Source organism: Gavia stellata, chromosome 4 (assembly GCF_030936135.1).
Source record: "Gavia stellata isolate bGavSte3 chromosome 4, bGavSte3.hap2, whole genome shotgun sequence".
Classification (NCBI taxonomy): Eukaryota; Metazoa; Chordata; class Aves; order Gaviiformes; family Gaviidae; genus Gavia; species Gavia stellata.
In genome coordinates, this window is record NC_082597.1 from 34,281,649 (window position 1) to 34,297,615 (window position 15,967).

A 15,967-nucleotide genomic window follows, 5' to 3' on the forward strand; every position below is an offset into this window, starting at 1 on the left:
GTTATTGCCAATAACAATCCAAGCAGGTGAAGCCCAAACAGATGAGCAGATCAAATAAAACTTTCTGGACTTGAAAACTATGAATAGATTAGCACTGATAGTACCAACATGAAGCAGGAGGTCTTCTGAAGAATAATGTGTCGTCTTTCACTGTGGGAGATAAGTAGCCCCACTGAAGCCATACACATATACAGGTGGTAATGTTAAGAGTAGATGTAAATTTTTCGTTTAGTGAGGGCTAAAAACTGCAACGTCTATCAAACATTCTTCCTGTTTAAATAAGGTATTGGCAAAGAACAGAAGGCCAGAAACTGAGTGGTAGATTGGATCTCACAGTCATGAAAGTGAGTTCTAGTCATGGCTGCTGTGTTCCCTTCTTATGTATGTTTGAATGAAATATTAAAATGATGTTTGTACTTTAGCAGCTCACAGCTGCAGAGATCTCAGCTGCAGAGATCACTGCAAGTTGCAGGACTGCAATGAAGTTAGAGATAACCACAGAGGAGTCAGGCCTTTGTTTCCGAGTTCCAGCTGTTCATTTCTTACTTCAAACACTTGCAAAAACATATAGCCATTTCCTCTCATTAAATTTCCTCTAGCTGTCTGCCTGTCTGCCATGTCCTGAGAGTTGAAACAAAGCTATCTAAGAGATGCAAAGATACCTGAACAAGCACAGTCTTCTACCTCATAAGTTAAAAGGATTTTAATAAATTAAATCAAAATTGCTATAGGCAGTTTCTGGAACAAGCACACATATACACATTCATATATGCATTTTCTCAGTTCCTTCCCTATATTTTTGTTTATTTATTATTCCAAGGGGTTTAAAGTACAAATGTGTTCCTAGCATTAAGTATAGCATATATCAGTACTACTCAAAGCAGAAATATTCAGTGTGCATTTGTCCTCTTTCATGAATATATCTGAACAGTGTTTATATTATTTTTAGTGTTATTTCATATTTACTGTGCACCAAACACCCTATGAGCTACATTCAGACAGGAGGAGAAATGAAAGCATGGCACATTTATGTACCATTAATCATTGCTGGTTTTTGATTCTGGTCCCACCTTCTCTGTGGCAGTTTTCACTGGGTGGGAAGGGGCTGGTGGCTGAGGGACATGGGGTCACGTGTGCATGAAGTGTGGGATGCAGTCTACTGGGGGCTAGTGTCGTCCTCCCAGACAGCTTATGATCCTTGCCAAATCCTGCCAGCACCTGGTCCTGGTCCTCTGGGTTTGGGAGGCACAGCCCAGAGCCTGCAATAAAAAACACCGAGCAGCAAGGAGCAATCCTGCAGCCAGCCAGGGTGCTGAGTGTTGCCAACATGCCCCTGGGCTGCCTCACCGGCAGCCAGCCAGGAGCCCCAGGACAGCTGCCTGTCCTGGCTCGGGGTCAGGACAGGGCTTTCCCAGGCAACTCCTTCTCTTTTCCTCAGGTGATGGCAGAGAAGGGGCAGATCATATCAGAAAGTGTGGCTTTGATGCTCAGTTGCCATTACTAAAAATATCTTTACTTAGGGAGATACTAACTCAGTGTTGGCAGCTCCACTGTAGGCTCTTAAACCAATACCTGGCATTGCAGCAGAGAGTGTGTGCATTTGTTTGGTGTGGGGAACTAAAAGCAAAGGGAGGAAAATCAAAATACCATGACCTCCTCTTTTGCAGCATCCAGTTTTGTCTGTGCTTCTGGGTTTAATGAGGTAGCTGATGGAAATCAGAGGTGCTCCCTTTGCCCATTGCAACACTAGGATGAACCCCTCAGTGATCTTAAATTCATCCTCTGGCTGCCCTTTCCTCATGACTAGAGTGAAATGAGGCAATAACCTCATTTGATTTGCACATCCCACAAAACTTGCCAGTGAGGTTAGAGACCTCTGTGCAGCTGATTTAAGCCTGCTGATTCTGGATTAGTTTCTTCTTCATAAACTGTGTAGAGGTATGCTGCAGACCCCCCAGACTGGAAACCACTGAAGTAGATGAATATTAGAAATTTGATGCTGATGGATTTAAAGAACAATCTGTTCATGCAGTATGAGAGGTACAAATATGAGCTAACAGTATGGTTCTATGGCTTTATTTTTCAAACTCTGCAAGTAGAGACACTTTCTAAATATGTTATTTATGGGCCCAGTTCCTAATGAGATCCCAGATACGGCAGAGTACAGGCACCTCAGCAATAAGGACTAAAGCTGATCAAGTGAACGTTGCATAATTATGAGCTGAGAACTTAAAGAACATAGCTTATATCACTCATGTCCCAGAGGTGAGCACAGATGGATAGCACAGACTGATATCAGAGACCATGGAGACAAAATACCATGTATGAAAGAATGATGCAGACCTGAGCTGTGTTCCAGAGAGGTAAGCGGTTAGATTTATGGGCTTGTATATTTGTGCTATTAGTGGCCCTATTAACAAATGAGGTAGAGTATACCTACTAGGCACCTTGAACTTCTTGGAAAAATGGTTTTCTGGATATTGCTGAAACTAAGTTGTCTTTTGCTTGTCAGCAAGGAAAAAAATTATAACAGAGTCAAAAGATTTTGGACAACACTTTCTTAGAATCTATATAGCAAAATGGCCACATTGTTGGGTTTGGATTTGACAACCTGATATTGGCATTAGCCCAAAAAGTTAATAGTCATCTGCTCTTCTCCTGCACAATAATAATACTACAGCTATGTGTCCACAGGCGATAATGTCACTACATGGACAGTAAACACTCACACTTACCAAAGCTGTGAGCCAAATGAAGCCCCGAAGGCTATTTAATCAGCTAAATTGAAGCTTCATCTTCCTAAGTGCTGTGGCTGTTGTGACTTTCATGGAAATCAGTAGGTTTAACTCATTATTTTAGTTTCCTTTTTTTAATATTGCTTTCAAATACATTTTAAGTGTTTTGTGTTATTTTGTTGTTGTTTTTTCTATTTTATTTCTGTATTTTAAGTAGGACTGTTCTTAAATAACAGGTTTTATAATCGTACTGATAAAGGTATTACATTCAAAACATTATTTATGGGTGAAGAAGAAACACCTTATAGATAAAGCCAAGAATTTGTTATTAGTATCATTTAAAGTTTAACAGTGTAATCCAAGAATCATTATTAGTTTAGATCTAATTATTACAGCAAATATTTCCGTGCAGAAAAAAGTTTCAGTAATAATAATAATGTCAAAATTTTTATACACACACTTCTTGGCTTCTACTGCTTTTTCTGGTGTTTCATCCACGCTCCCCCTGCTCCAGTGGGTCTTGAAATGGACAGTTTCAGTCTGGTGGGGGTCAGTGGGGGCATTATGGTGTGTCATTGGCATCTGGAGTCCTTTGCTGGGAAGGGTATGATGTTCATTGTGATGGTTTCTTTTTCGTCACTCTGGGATCTACTTGGGGGCATTTTTATGTTTGCTAACACACTTTCAGACCTTGCTGTTTCTTCACTGATCTGAAGCTCCACGTTACAGCCAGGTTTACTATACACAGTGCCTTTCACTTATGTTAGATGCTTCTTTGTTCTCCTTGTTACCCCTAAAAGCAGTTTTATCCAGCCCAGGTCTGCATTTCTTTAGCTGATCACTGGTGAGTTGTTTATAGCTGTGAGGTCTCCAGTGCCAGCCTGTGCCCATCTGTCTAGCAATGGCAATACCACATTACGGGGCTACAGGGTAACAGAGGTCATGATACAATTCAGGCATGCTTCATACAATATGAGGTATATATGTAGAAAGTGTGACATCATGTACACGTGAAAGGTAGCCGTAGTTTGGAGCGTCAAATATGTATTTTTCTAACGGGGTCTCCACTCACCTGTCTGTTATAATGTAAACGGTAGCACCCTGTTGGGGTTGGATCTCTCTGTTTTGCTTTTGTTTTATGAAATATTTTCTAGTCTCAGTAGCTGTTTGCTGTGACAAATAATACAGTAAATTGCACATCTGACAGAGCTGGCACTCTAGTTACTCATTATCAGGTAGTATGCATACAGATCAGAAAAAATGCTGAAATTTTTACCAAACTCAGATGCAAAGACACAGTCCAATACAGAATTCTGTATGGTGGAATTTTATCTGTAAATCAGCAAAAGGCACAGTAGGACCATTAGGGCAAGGCAAGAGCAGGAGGCAGGATTTATAGTCCCATGTTTACTTATTTCTAATGCAGAGTCCACAGCTCTCCATTTGGTTATCTTCAGGAATATGTAATGTATTTCTTCCTATTTATTCCTGGGTGAGAGTATGTGTGACTTAACATGAGACACCAGTCCAGAGGTGTATATTAGATACTGTGAACTGAGAGTGTACACCCATAAAAATTTTATCTTTGGGCACTTTTTGAATGTCTACCGCCTGCAAGGGGATGGTTGCAGATGCAGTGTAAGGGATTGTGCAGCTGGGTAGTTATTATCCTACCTCGTGACCAGGGTTGCATGTGTTGCATTAGTGATAAGGCAAAGGAGAGCATCCTTATTTCTCTTATCTTCTGCATCTGTAAATTCGCATTTTCTGTATTGCTGTGAACATTGAGAACCAGGTACAGGGGGTCAGGTTTTCTCCTTGCTTGTACTCCTGTTAATCCATTTAACTCAGTATCACAAAGAGTTAGCACAAATCAGCTGCTGTCAGTGTTTGGGCCATGCTATTCCCTGCTGATAAAACTCTTCCATTTCCCTTCCACCATAGAAAATGTTGGAGCAGTTTAGCAGTTCTTGAAAGTTAAGTCATATATAGTAATTTACATTTCAGAGATGATTCTTAGTTTTGATTATACTTTTTCCTCATTACCCTGGTAGGAAACTTTCCAGCCTTATAAAACAAAAAAAATTGGAATTGGTTCTCTTGGGGAGATGGCTGCACTGGAATGGTTTTCATGTGAAGGAAGCACAAGCCACTTACAGAGCTCCTCACATTTCAGATTCCTTTACCTTACTTCTAGTAATTCAGGTGCTTGTTGCACTAACTTGTGGGATACAAATCCAGGAGTATGCATGGGAGCTGGGCCAGTATGTTTTTAACAGCAGATCACCAACAGTCTGCAATGCACAGAGTAACCACTCTGGCAGTAATCGTACTGATTCTAGCACTATTGCTAGACTTTCGGTTTGGGCTGTAATGAGCTATGCTGTTACACCCATTTTCAAACGACCAATGGTGGATGCAGATAACCAAGTGAAAACTTCCTTTAAATGCAGCTCCTCCTCAGCTGGGTTACCACATGCTACCAAAATATGCGTAATAATAGGTACGAGCTTCTGCATTTTCGGCATTACCTTGTCAGCTGAAATACAGTAGTGGAAAAAACTGCTTGGATTGGTTCAGGTAGATTATGCTGAAGGGTCTTCACTTGCAGGGGAAGTTTATTTAGATGTATTAAGACCAAATACAGAAAATACCCCATAAACTGAACAAGTAGAATACAGATATATGAAAGGTTTAAAGGGGTCAGGCCTTCTTTGCCTATTTCTTACCTGTAAATTGTTTGCCAAATTAGTAACAGAAGTTGTAACCAGTAATGCAAGGTTGCTATATAGGTATTCATATGCTTAGACTTTTTTGTACTATCAGCTGGTACAGTGGGTTCAATATTGTCATTCTGAAGTGAACTTTTAAACACATAATTACATGGAGCTGAAGTAAAAATCATGTTGTAATAACTAACATAAACAAGGTATTCTATTTCAAGTGGTTCAGTCAAACTTAAAGTAAGAAAATCCAATAATGGGAGGCTTAAAAATAGAACCTTTCCCTTTTTTTAATCACTTTAGGGGCAAAATCATTTTAAGGGGCAAAAATATATTGTGAAATATATTTAGGCTCTTTACTTTTCTTTTTTTAACAGGACTGGGAGTTTCCACATTTTATGGGTGATGTTGAAGTGAATCTTCCAGGCTTGCCATCTGCACACATGCAGTTCAAAGTACCTTATTTCCAAAAGATCTTCAAAGAGGAATATCACATACATATAACAGGTATGTAATCTTACAGATTGTGACGCAGTCACACACTGAACTGCTTCTGTGTAATAAATGTATGCTAACATGTTCTTAACCACATACTTTTTTCGTGTGTGTCCCCCACATTACTATTTTTCTATCTGTTTATCTGTCCATATCCATATCATCTGTATATAAACATCTCAGGGAAGTGAGGAACCTGTATCTTACAAATCAGAGAGACCTGCTGGTTTTCATGGATTTCAGCAACTTCTTGTGACACTAAGTAATACCTAGTGTAGCTTCAGGGATCTTTTACCTAAAACTACTCTCCAGGGGAATTAGTGGCTTATTTCATTTTCAAATCTATTATGCTTTTAGATGCCATTGCTATGATTAATGCTAATATCTTTCCATAACTTCGGTCATTCTCATCTGGCAAAGGCCACTCATAACCATACTTCCATCAGTCATCTAACCAGACGCAGACAGTTAAATAACCTCAAATAAAATAGAATTGCAGTTATTCAAGTGGATGGTATGTATAGATAAAATGTATCTGATTCTTGCATCCCGTGAGACAGTATTTTAATAACAGTAGGGAATGAAAAAGAGAATAAGGTTAAATAGGGATAAATATCTTGGTTTTACCTTCAAGGTATGCAGAAGGAGCATAGCTCCTCTCTCAGTGTTGGGAAGAGATGGATAATAATGGATAGCAAAAGAATGCAGGTGTGAATTGACCGGGGTCTTTAACTGCTAATATAAACAATCACGGCACATGATACTGTACAGGAATAAGACAGATGAGAGCATCCAATGACACAGCCATAGGAAACTCCTGCAGAGTAGGGACAAAAGGAGCTTTCAGAGATGATACAAAGATAAGGCCAAAAGCTAGCAGGTGAGTCACAAGCTTACCAGGCAGCAAAAGCCAAGGGAAGAAAATGTGCCGAGGAGGAAAGAATGATGAACCCAGGACTCAGCCAAGATAGGCTGAATAAGGCCTCAGAAGAGGCATTTTCAGCAGAGAAGGCAGAAATCTGAGCGCTCAGATTAAAAACCAGAAAAGAAGAGAAGATGAGTGCAAAAGTTACCTGCTGGCTATTGAATGAGGGAAGGCAAATGGGCCAGTAGGAAGTACGGATGGTGGGATGGAAAGTTTTTCAAAATTGGATGTAGGTGACCTGTGGGAATACTGAGAGAGAACAGACAGCCAGCAAGAAGAAAGAAGGGCTGAGGCACGTCTGAGTGAGACCATTTGGGCCACTAGTGGTTTATGCAACAGGATGAAGTGAATGATCTTATGGTCAGTGACTAGAAGGTATAGGGTGAGAGAAGATGGGATGTGTACATGATGAACACATTGTTCTCCCCCAAGTGAGCAAAAAGGGAAAGGAGAGCTAAAGAAGGAGTATAATAATGAAATATTTGATGTATATTATGGGCGTGGTATTCAGGGATAGTGAAAAAAAATTTTTTCTGCTTCTCAAGAGTAGAGCATGAATTTGGAGGGGCTCAGTCCCACAAGGCCCCCAGAAGCCCTGCAGTTATTCTATTTTATAATGAGAAGTAGAGGAATGGGTGCACAGAGGTATATGAACAACGACTGAGGCATGGTAGGGTGGGCTGCGCCATCTGATACAGAAACTCAGGATATAATTAATGTAGATGAAAAACAATGGGTGATAGAAGAGGGACTGAAGAGCAAATATTGATGATGATCAGGGAAGAGCAAAGAATAAGCAACAGCAAAGAACGTAAATAAGGGATCAGAAATACAACTGCTAGCAGTGCTGCTGTTTGAAAACAGACCAACCAAGAGAAACCAGTATTTATGCATTGTAGAGTCTTCTGCAGAGATGACTGGAGGCCTTTCTGATTTTCTGTCAAGAAGGCGTTCTTTTAATGAGGATAAGCTAATGAATAGGGGCTGAGGAATATTTTTCCCTGCTCAGCATTAACAAGATCCATTTATTAGATTCACTAGACAAATCAATCCATTTGTCTGCACATCATGTACTCTGTCTACTGGGTGCCTGTTTTATCTCGGTGCTACACCACCCTTTAGGAGAGCTAATAAACAGCCATAACACATGGCACAAGAACCTCCCTTTGGGTAAGTTTTGCTTGAACCATCTGTTCTTTCCATCAGTTCTTGTCTTAGGTTAGGGTATCATCTTGGATCATTTTCAAGCTCTACTTACTGTGTGGATGTGTAGATGCTTGTAATTTTCTACTCAAATCAAGGAGCTAATAAAAGAAGGAAAGAACTGGTTCAATATATATAACAAGATGAATGTAATCCAATCTAAAATGAGGGTAGAGAATGATGCACATGAATGCAACTGCAGCAGATGACATGGGGGTAGGACACTGATAATGGCAGGAAGCCTGCTGTATTTAAGCCCTGTTTAATATATGGAATCCAAAATGTTAAATTTAATCGTAGGATTTCTTTTTAGTAACAAGCAGGAAAAGAAGACTAAGGCCTGGATGTCATTTATTTTAGTACTTGCTATAGGGATAAAGTCAGGCTGTAAATCTATGACCTGTGCCCTGATTTGTGGAAACTGGAAACCCTTTTCTCCCCAATAGCAAGAAGAAAGAAAGCATGGCTGAAACAACATTTAACATCTTTTGCCTGGCAGATTTTATTCTTCATAAGTTCTTTTACAGTCTGTTTTGGTTGCTGTTGTTTGATATAAATAAGAGCAGCCCTGGGATTCCCCTGAACAGCCCTATTCAGTGCTGGGTTTCTCTAATGAGCAACGGTCCCACAAAGAAGCAGCTCTAAGTAAAGGGACATTCAGAGGAGTAAAGGACTTGAAACCACCTTTCTCCTGGTGTATGCTTAATGGCTTCATGCAGGTTCTGTACAGATAAAGGATTTCACAGCTACATTCTCTGTGTTGCCAACTCTCCTGATTTTATCACAACTCTTAAGACAGTTGCTTTTTTTTTTTTTGCTATTTTGTCTTAAAGTCTTAGCTCCTGAATTCAGTGACTACATGAGAATTTCATCTTTCATAAAATAAAGCTCATGATTTCAGAGAAAAAAATGAAATGTTGCTTCTGCACAACTCCATGTCTAAAAAAGTAAATAAATAAAACAGTACTAAGTGTATTATTTTTAACCCATCTTGCTACTTTAAACGAATAACATGCTTTCTTAGACCTGACTTGTGATTTCTGGTTGTTGTAAGTTGGCAGTAAAATTGAATTAACATCTGCAGCCTGTAGCTGGTAAGCTTCAGTGTAATTTTAAATTTACTATTAAAAGCATATCTTATTTTTACTGGTAACTGAGTACCTCATTTTGCTCAAATTTCTTTGCATCTAGGAACTCCTAGCAAGCATCTACTCAGTATTTTTATCCTGTTTTCATAGCTGCTTTTATCTATGAACATCAAAAATAACTTGAATTCCTGCATCTGCTTAACTCCTCTGGATTTTCCTTGACTGATAGTTCATTGCGAAGTGTGTGTTTTCCTTCTTGGGCTGCTGTTTATGAAAATACATAATCTATCCTAGTTTCTATAGTACCCAGGGAAATTTGTAAAACTTAAAAGTAAATTTTGTTACTTCAGATTCTTTCATGGTTAAAAAGCACTAGGGGGCCTGGCTGGTACCCTTTAATAGCAGCACTGGAGATCCAAGAGCGTTTACTCTCAAGTATGTGGATAATTTTCAAACAGGAAATGTTAATGTTTGGGTATCAGATGGGACATTTTTCTGGCTGTTTATAAATGTGTTTCTGAGTGCTGATCTAGCCAGAGTGCCCTTCCACCCAAAGAAGAAATCATCACCTTCATGGGTGCTGAGTGCCTAGCATGGCTGGCTTGTGGAGTTAAACCAAAAGTGTGTCTAGATTCAGGCCAAGCATTGCCTACACAGGGAAGCCTGAGGGAGCCCGTGGGCAAAAACAGAAAGGTTAGAGGTAAAAGCAAAGCTGTCCATGCACACAGATGTGAAAAAATCTCAGAGGATTTGTGGTTTAGTTCAGCTATGAGTCTGCATGAATGTACCTTGCTAATAACACTACCATGACAGAAGATATGAAGAATGTTTTGAAGATACCTGAATGTTTTACAGAGATGTCTGAATGTTTTTAGACACAAGCTGCAATTGAGATAAGAGTCTAAAGTCAAAGTTTCCTACACTAGCCTCTGGCTGCAGTTGCACAGCATGAGGCCACTTGAGTCAAGCCTTAATAAGTGGAATTTTCACATTTCCTCCTGACCTCAGGAGGGATGCTGAGGACTGTTTTCTACACCAGATCTCTTTTTTAGGACATGACTGTTCTGTTACAGAGTGGACATACAAAATTAAAAATGCTCCAGAATCAGCAGCTGGTTTGGAATATATGGACCTCCAGGATCCTTACTTGCCCAGTAAATCAGTTGTATGTGGGATTGTGGACTGGTTTCTGAACCTTCCATAGAGCTTATCAGCCTCTTTAAAAACAAGCACTGCCCAAACTTCTTGTTCAGCTGGCAAAAATAGGTGCCTTTCTGGAAAAAGGAAAAAGAAAAATCCATAGCTCTTTCATCACAAGAAGCCCTCTGGCATTCACGTGCAGTGCACAGTTGTTCAGCTTCAGCAGGGAGAGGAAAGAGTTTCAAAGCAGAGTCCTGTATAGGCTGGTGTTCAGGTCACGTTCCTATAATACAGGTCCAAACTGCCATAAGCGGAGATTGTTCTAGGGTCAAGGTTTCCTTTCTGGTGAGTGCCCTAGCCATGAGGTTACAATCCTCCTCAACAGCCATGCTTACTCAGAAAACAGGGATCAAGTTTTCATCCCCAAATAGTGGTTGTAGGCTACAATGCCTAGAAAAAGGTTTCACATTTTGCATCACAGCCTCACAAGGACACCCAGTTCATGCTCTTGGCTAGCTATATACCTCCAATTTTTCTTTTTGGGGATCTTTATTGCACCAAATTTCAATATTGCACCACATTTCCAAATACACCAAACCAGATTCCTGACTCTCCAAATGTCATGTGTGGCATGTAAGGATGTCAGCACTGTGAAAGCCAGTTTTCAACCAGGTCTTTTTTTAGGCATTGCATGGCTGAAGGACACAGCCTATTTTACCACCTGATTTTTTTCATTGTAACTTCATTGAAGAGTCTGAGTATAAATCTTTGCAATTTGTTGAAATGATTGACTAGCCTTCCAGTGTTGAGAGCTGATCTTACTACATCTTTCCATTTCAAATTGTGCCTATGAAAAATCCACCTGCTCCAAGAAGTGCTAAATGGTGCCCGGTGTAGGCCAGTATTCCTGCCCACACAGACCTCTCTGGAGTAGAACGAGCCCTAGAGGTATAGTGGTATTGATCCTACAGAAATTGGTTAAGAGACAAATTAAATCACTTCATAGTGTGGGACTCCATTTTCCTTTATCACTTTTCATCTGTAATGAAATTTGAACCACTGTAAAAGAAATTTTATATATATATTAAGAAAATTAATATCTATATCTTCATGATATATTTATTCTAACTCTGCAAAACTATAAGCATAGGTGAGAGGTCAAGTGTGACTTCTAATTTACCAAGCTTATTTCTTATATAAGCTTCATATATGACTTAAAGTTTGCTATAAAAAACATTATGCTAAAATTAAGTTGCAATAGATGATAATTTCATATACATAGATCATACATGTGTATAATGTTAAAGGTTGGTCAGTATAATAAGTCTCAAAAAGTACTTGGCATGGGGAATTATCATCAAATAGATGTTTGTGAGTGGAGACTGTCAGGCCTCTTGGTTCAGTCTGCTTCAACACATTTATCACTGATCTAGAAGGATTGCTTGGTAAACTGGGCTTATTTGGCTATCACGCCTGCCAGTACAGCAGTAAAGTACATGTCTTGGAAGAGGGATAGACAGCACAGGACACTGTATTCTAGAAAGAGGCAAATACTTTCCGTAAGTAACCAAGACAGCACTAACTCCCGGTCATTTTGTGTCTAAGGAGATTAATGCAGCCTTTGGCTACAGGGAATACTGAGCAGGAGTAGGAAGGTGTCATTGTGTTCATATATGGTTACAGTGAGACTGTTACTCTTAGACAGTGTTTGGTTCTGGTGGCAACAGTTTTCAAAAGAAAAGGAAAAATCACAGACCTCAGCGAGCATGCCAGTGATGCAGAGGATGGAAAAATTGTCTAGAAATGAGAAATTTAAGGAGCTTTGAGAAGATCCACTGTAGAACAGAGGCAGGTCTCAGGCAACTAGCTGCCACTTAGACATACAGGTTGTGATTAATCTTAGTTAACTGGGGTGCCTGCATCTAAGCTGTTTGTCTAAGCACCCTTTATATTCCACACTGATCCAATGATCCCAACAGCAGAGCTTAGGGCTGTGCTCCTGCCTGCCTAACTCTGTCTAGGAGCTGAGTGAGGGAATTTCAAGTTCATGCTTTTTATAAAACAGAAATAATTGAAATGCTTATCTCTCTTAGATCAGGTGAGCACTCAAATTCTTAACATGAGAGGGGTGGAACCTTTTTTAGACAGATCCATATTAGGAGAGATTCACAATTACGAAACCACAGTGTAGGATAGATACTACATGAAGCCTGAGACCAAGCACCTGGCTACCCCTATTCAGCATTTTTCATGTTTTCTGCTAGCTTCTTAGTCAACTTCTTCACCAGCACCAGGCTGCCATCTCGAGTCTTACTCCTTAGGTGGCTTGCTCTACACATGTCACATTTAGGACAATGTGGTCACACAGGTGATTGCTATGAAATCTACTGGGTGCCATCATGCCTAAAGAGGAGGTAGGTCATAGCTCAGCATTGCAATGTCTAAATTTCCTTTGTCAGTTGTACCTGAAACCTACAATCAAGAAAGCCATAACAGTGTATTTTGGCCTTTATAAAGGCATCTCAAGAATGTCCCCATTTCATTATGCTTCGTATTTCGATCTTTCAGTTGTCTGTTTTCTCCCTACACATCTTCACTCTTGCCATGTTTAGCTGAAAGGAAAGAGCAATACTGGTCCTACATGAGTTTTTCCCCTTCCTACCATGCCTAGGGTCTAGCAGATCTCTCTGGAAATTCACCTGTCTTGGCTCTGCAGAAACACAAAGTACCACACATAATAATTTGTTGAAGGCAATAGCAAAAGAAGTGGAAGGTTTTTTTGATGGGCTTATGATGCATTTTTGTGGGAAAAGAATATGGCTTAAGGAATTAACTTTGGGGCAGTGCAGCAAGGGATTTCTTTCTGGTTGAAACAGCTTTCTGGTTGAAACACAGAGTAATATTTGATGGCAAAGCATTGTTTCAAAAAGTGTCCAAGTGAACAACCATAACAAAGAAAGGAAGTTTAAAATGCAGTAAGTCATGTTTTCTTTCAAACTGGCCATAAATAAACAGACAATGGTTCTAATATTTGTTTCACGGTCATCTGTGATTAGCCTATTTTCCTAAGGAAATGAGAATGATGTGATCATGTTTTCTGTGTGGGTTGGTCTCACTCTCTCTCTATTCAACACTCAGCATCAAATAACTTTTGAACCCACAGCCAGTTTCAAAAACATTTTTCAGAGGATGGGAATCTGAAAAATAGTGACGTTATCATTGTGTCCTAAGAAATGGTGGTTAGGTAAAGGAGAATCATCTAAGTTAGTGCTCAGCTGAGGAAAAAGCAGGGAGAAGTCAGCCATTATATTCTGTTTGACAGCAGCCAATTGATCAATGAATACGTGTGTCCCAGCCAGCCCATCAACACGCACTATGCAAGATATATTCTGCCTCTGTCTGTTGAAAGGTCATACATGATGGGGAAGCTAGAGTTATTCTGATGGAGAGAAACACAAAAAATACAGGGCAAAAATCTCCAGGAAGCAGCATCAAGCTAGATGGTATTGTTTGTTATTGTATTTCATATTTTAGCATCATTTTCACCGTATCTTGGTGTTGATTTAAGAAACTTAAATATTATAAAATGTGGTGGTAATCGTCTAAAACCATAACTTTCTTTAACAGGTCAATTATAATATTGATGAAAACCCAGAAAAAGGATAGAGGAGTTATTCAGGAATTATGTGAACAGGATTGGCTGCAAGGTCTTTTCAGTGCAGTTTGATTTCTGGATAGTAACAATAACACAAGAGAATGAACATTCTTGTTCATTTTCAGTCTAAGTATAATCTAGACTGAAGAGGAGTATTAAACACAATTGCTGAAATACAAGGAGTTACCCTCCTTACCCTCCTGGAGCATTCTGGTCATACAGTTTGAGCACACAGACTTTCAGGAACTGGAATCCATTTATTCTTTACAAGCCAATGGCATAAGTCATTTGATAGCTACTCTGATATGTTCATTTTCTTTTTCATTTGAAACATACTTAAATATGATTCCATGAATGTCCTTTCACATAATGCTGACAAGTAGATTTGCTGGGTTCTTGGGTGGTGCCAGTCATCACTCCTCAGGTGAGACCTTAATATATCTCCAGCTAGAATGTAAGAGATGCTTTGACTATGAAAATAGTGTAATTTGTTTTGTGTAATCATAGAATAATTTAGGTTAGAAGGGACACCTGGAGTTCATCTGTTCCAACACCCTACTCAAAGCAGGGCCAACTTTGCAATTGTGTAACGTTATCTTCAATCTCTTTTGGAAGCCCGGAGGAAGCATGCAAAAGAGCAATTTTAAATAATAAAAAGAGAAAGGTTTCCTCCTCCAGTATTGCAGGATCTTAATGTCAGACTATGAGTCACTCCTTGGAGGAGTTTCTCACTACATAGACTATAGGAAAAGCTAAGCTGACTAGCCTCAAAAAAATACAGTCAGCCCTTGCTATTTCTCAAGGATGTAATACCTCTAAATCACAGTTTATCCAATTGCTCCCACCTGAATAGGTCTGCACACCATGGTTGGTATATCAAACAATATATGTATATACTCTTAAAATTTATGTAATTACCAACCCCAAAAACTTCAGTCACTTCAGTCATTCCTGGCATATAAACAGTTCTATCAAATATGATAAAAAATAGCCTTTTCATGGAATTTACATGTGACTATTTTTTAAGCCCTGGAATTAATGCTTTTTTGGGTTTATTGATCTATACCACATCACCTAGTGGTGTAATCAACAGGTTACCTACAAACTGCAATGTAAATTCAGTTGATATACTGCTGTGCTTGTGTTACAACATTATTTTATCATGTGCCCAGACTTAATTGTGAAATACTAGGGGATATTCAGCATAAGTCTGACTATGGTGGAAATTTTATTACAACTTTTCTTTACAGATGAATAAAAAAAGGATTTTTTTTTTTCTCTGAGTAGCTTTTACATATGACTGCATTTGTGCTGCTTCTAAAATGGATATATCAGATGACAGAACTTTCTTTTTCCAAACAGGCAAATGGTTTAACTATGGAATTATCTTCCTTGTTTTAATCTTGGATCTGAATATGTGGAAGAATCAAATATTTTACAAACCTCATGAATATGGTCAATATATCGGTCCTGGACAGAAGATCTACACAGTGAAGGACTCAGAAAGCTTGAAAGACCTTAATAGAACCAAGTTATCTTGGGAGTGGAGATCCAATAACACTAACCCATTGACAAACCGGACCTATGCCGAAGGAGACATGTTCTTGCACAGCAGATTCACAGGCTCTAGCCTTGATGTCAAATGCCTGGCTTTTATTCCAAGTTTGCTGGCTTTTGCTTTGTTTGGTTTCTTCATCTGGTTCTTTGGGCGATTTCAGAAAACTGACCAAGGCATGGAGAATTTAGACAAATCATATACAAGAATGAAACGGAAGTCACCGTCCGATATGGGAATGACACGAGAAAATACACAGGTGTTAGTAGAAGAACCATTAAGTTTTCAAGAACCACATCTTGTATCCATAAAATCAGACTTAAGTGAAATAGTTTTTAATTCTTCTCTCCTAACTTCCGAAAACTTGAACGCACAACTGAACGAACAAGATAGCCCTCTACAGCCAGTACCAGAGTCCTCTGTCCCTAACAGTAACCCTGTGACATAG

At 39.3% G+C, this 15,967-nt stretch overlaps 1 protein-coding gene across 1 annotated transcript in view; it reads left to right on the forward strand.

Annotated features, from left to right (window-relative positions):
• The window catches only part of TMEM117 (transmembrane protein 117), a 212,464-nt gene extending 196,497 nt beyond the window's left edge, over window positions 1-15,967 (forward strand). Inside the window, exons 6-7 of the mRNA XM_059817146.1 lie at window positions 5,836-5,965; window positions 15,327-15,967. Of these exons, the coding sequence (XP_059673129.1) occupies window positions 5,836-5,965; window positions 15,327-15,967 (771 nt within the window). The remainder of the gene's footprint in view (window positions 1-5,835; window positions 5,966-15,326) is intronic.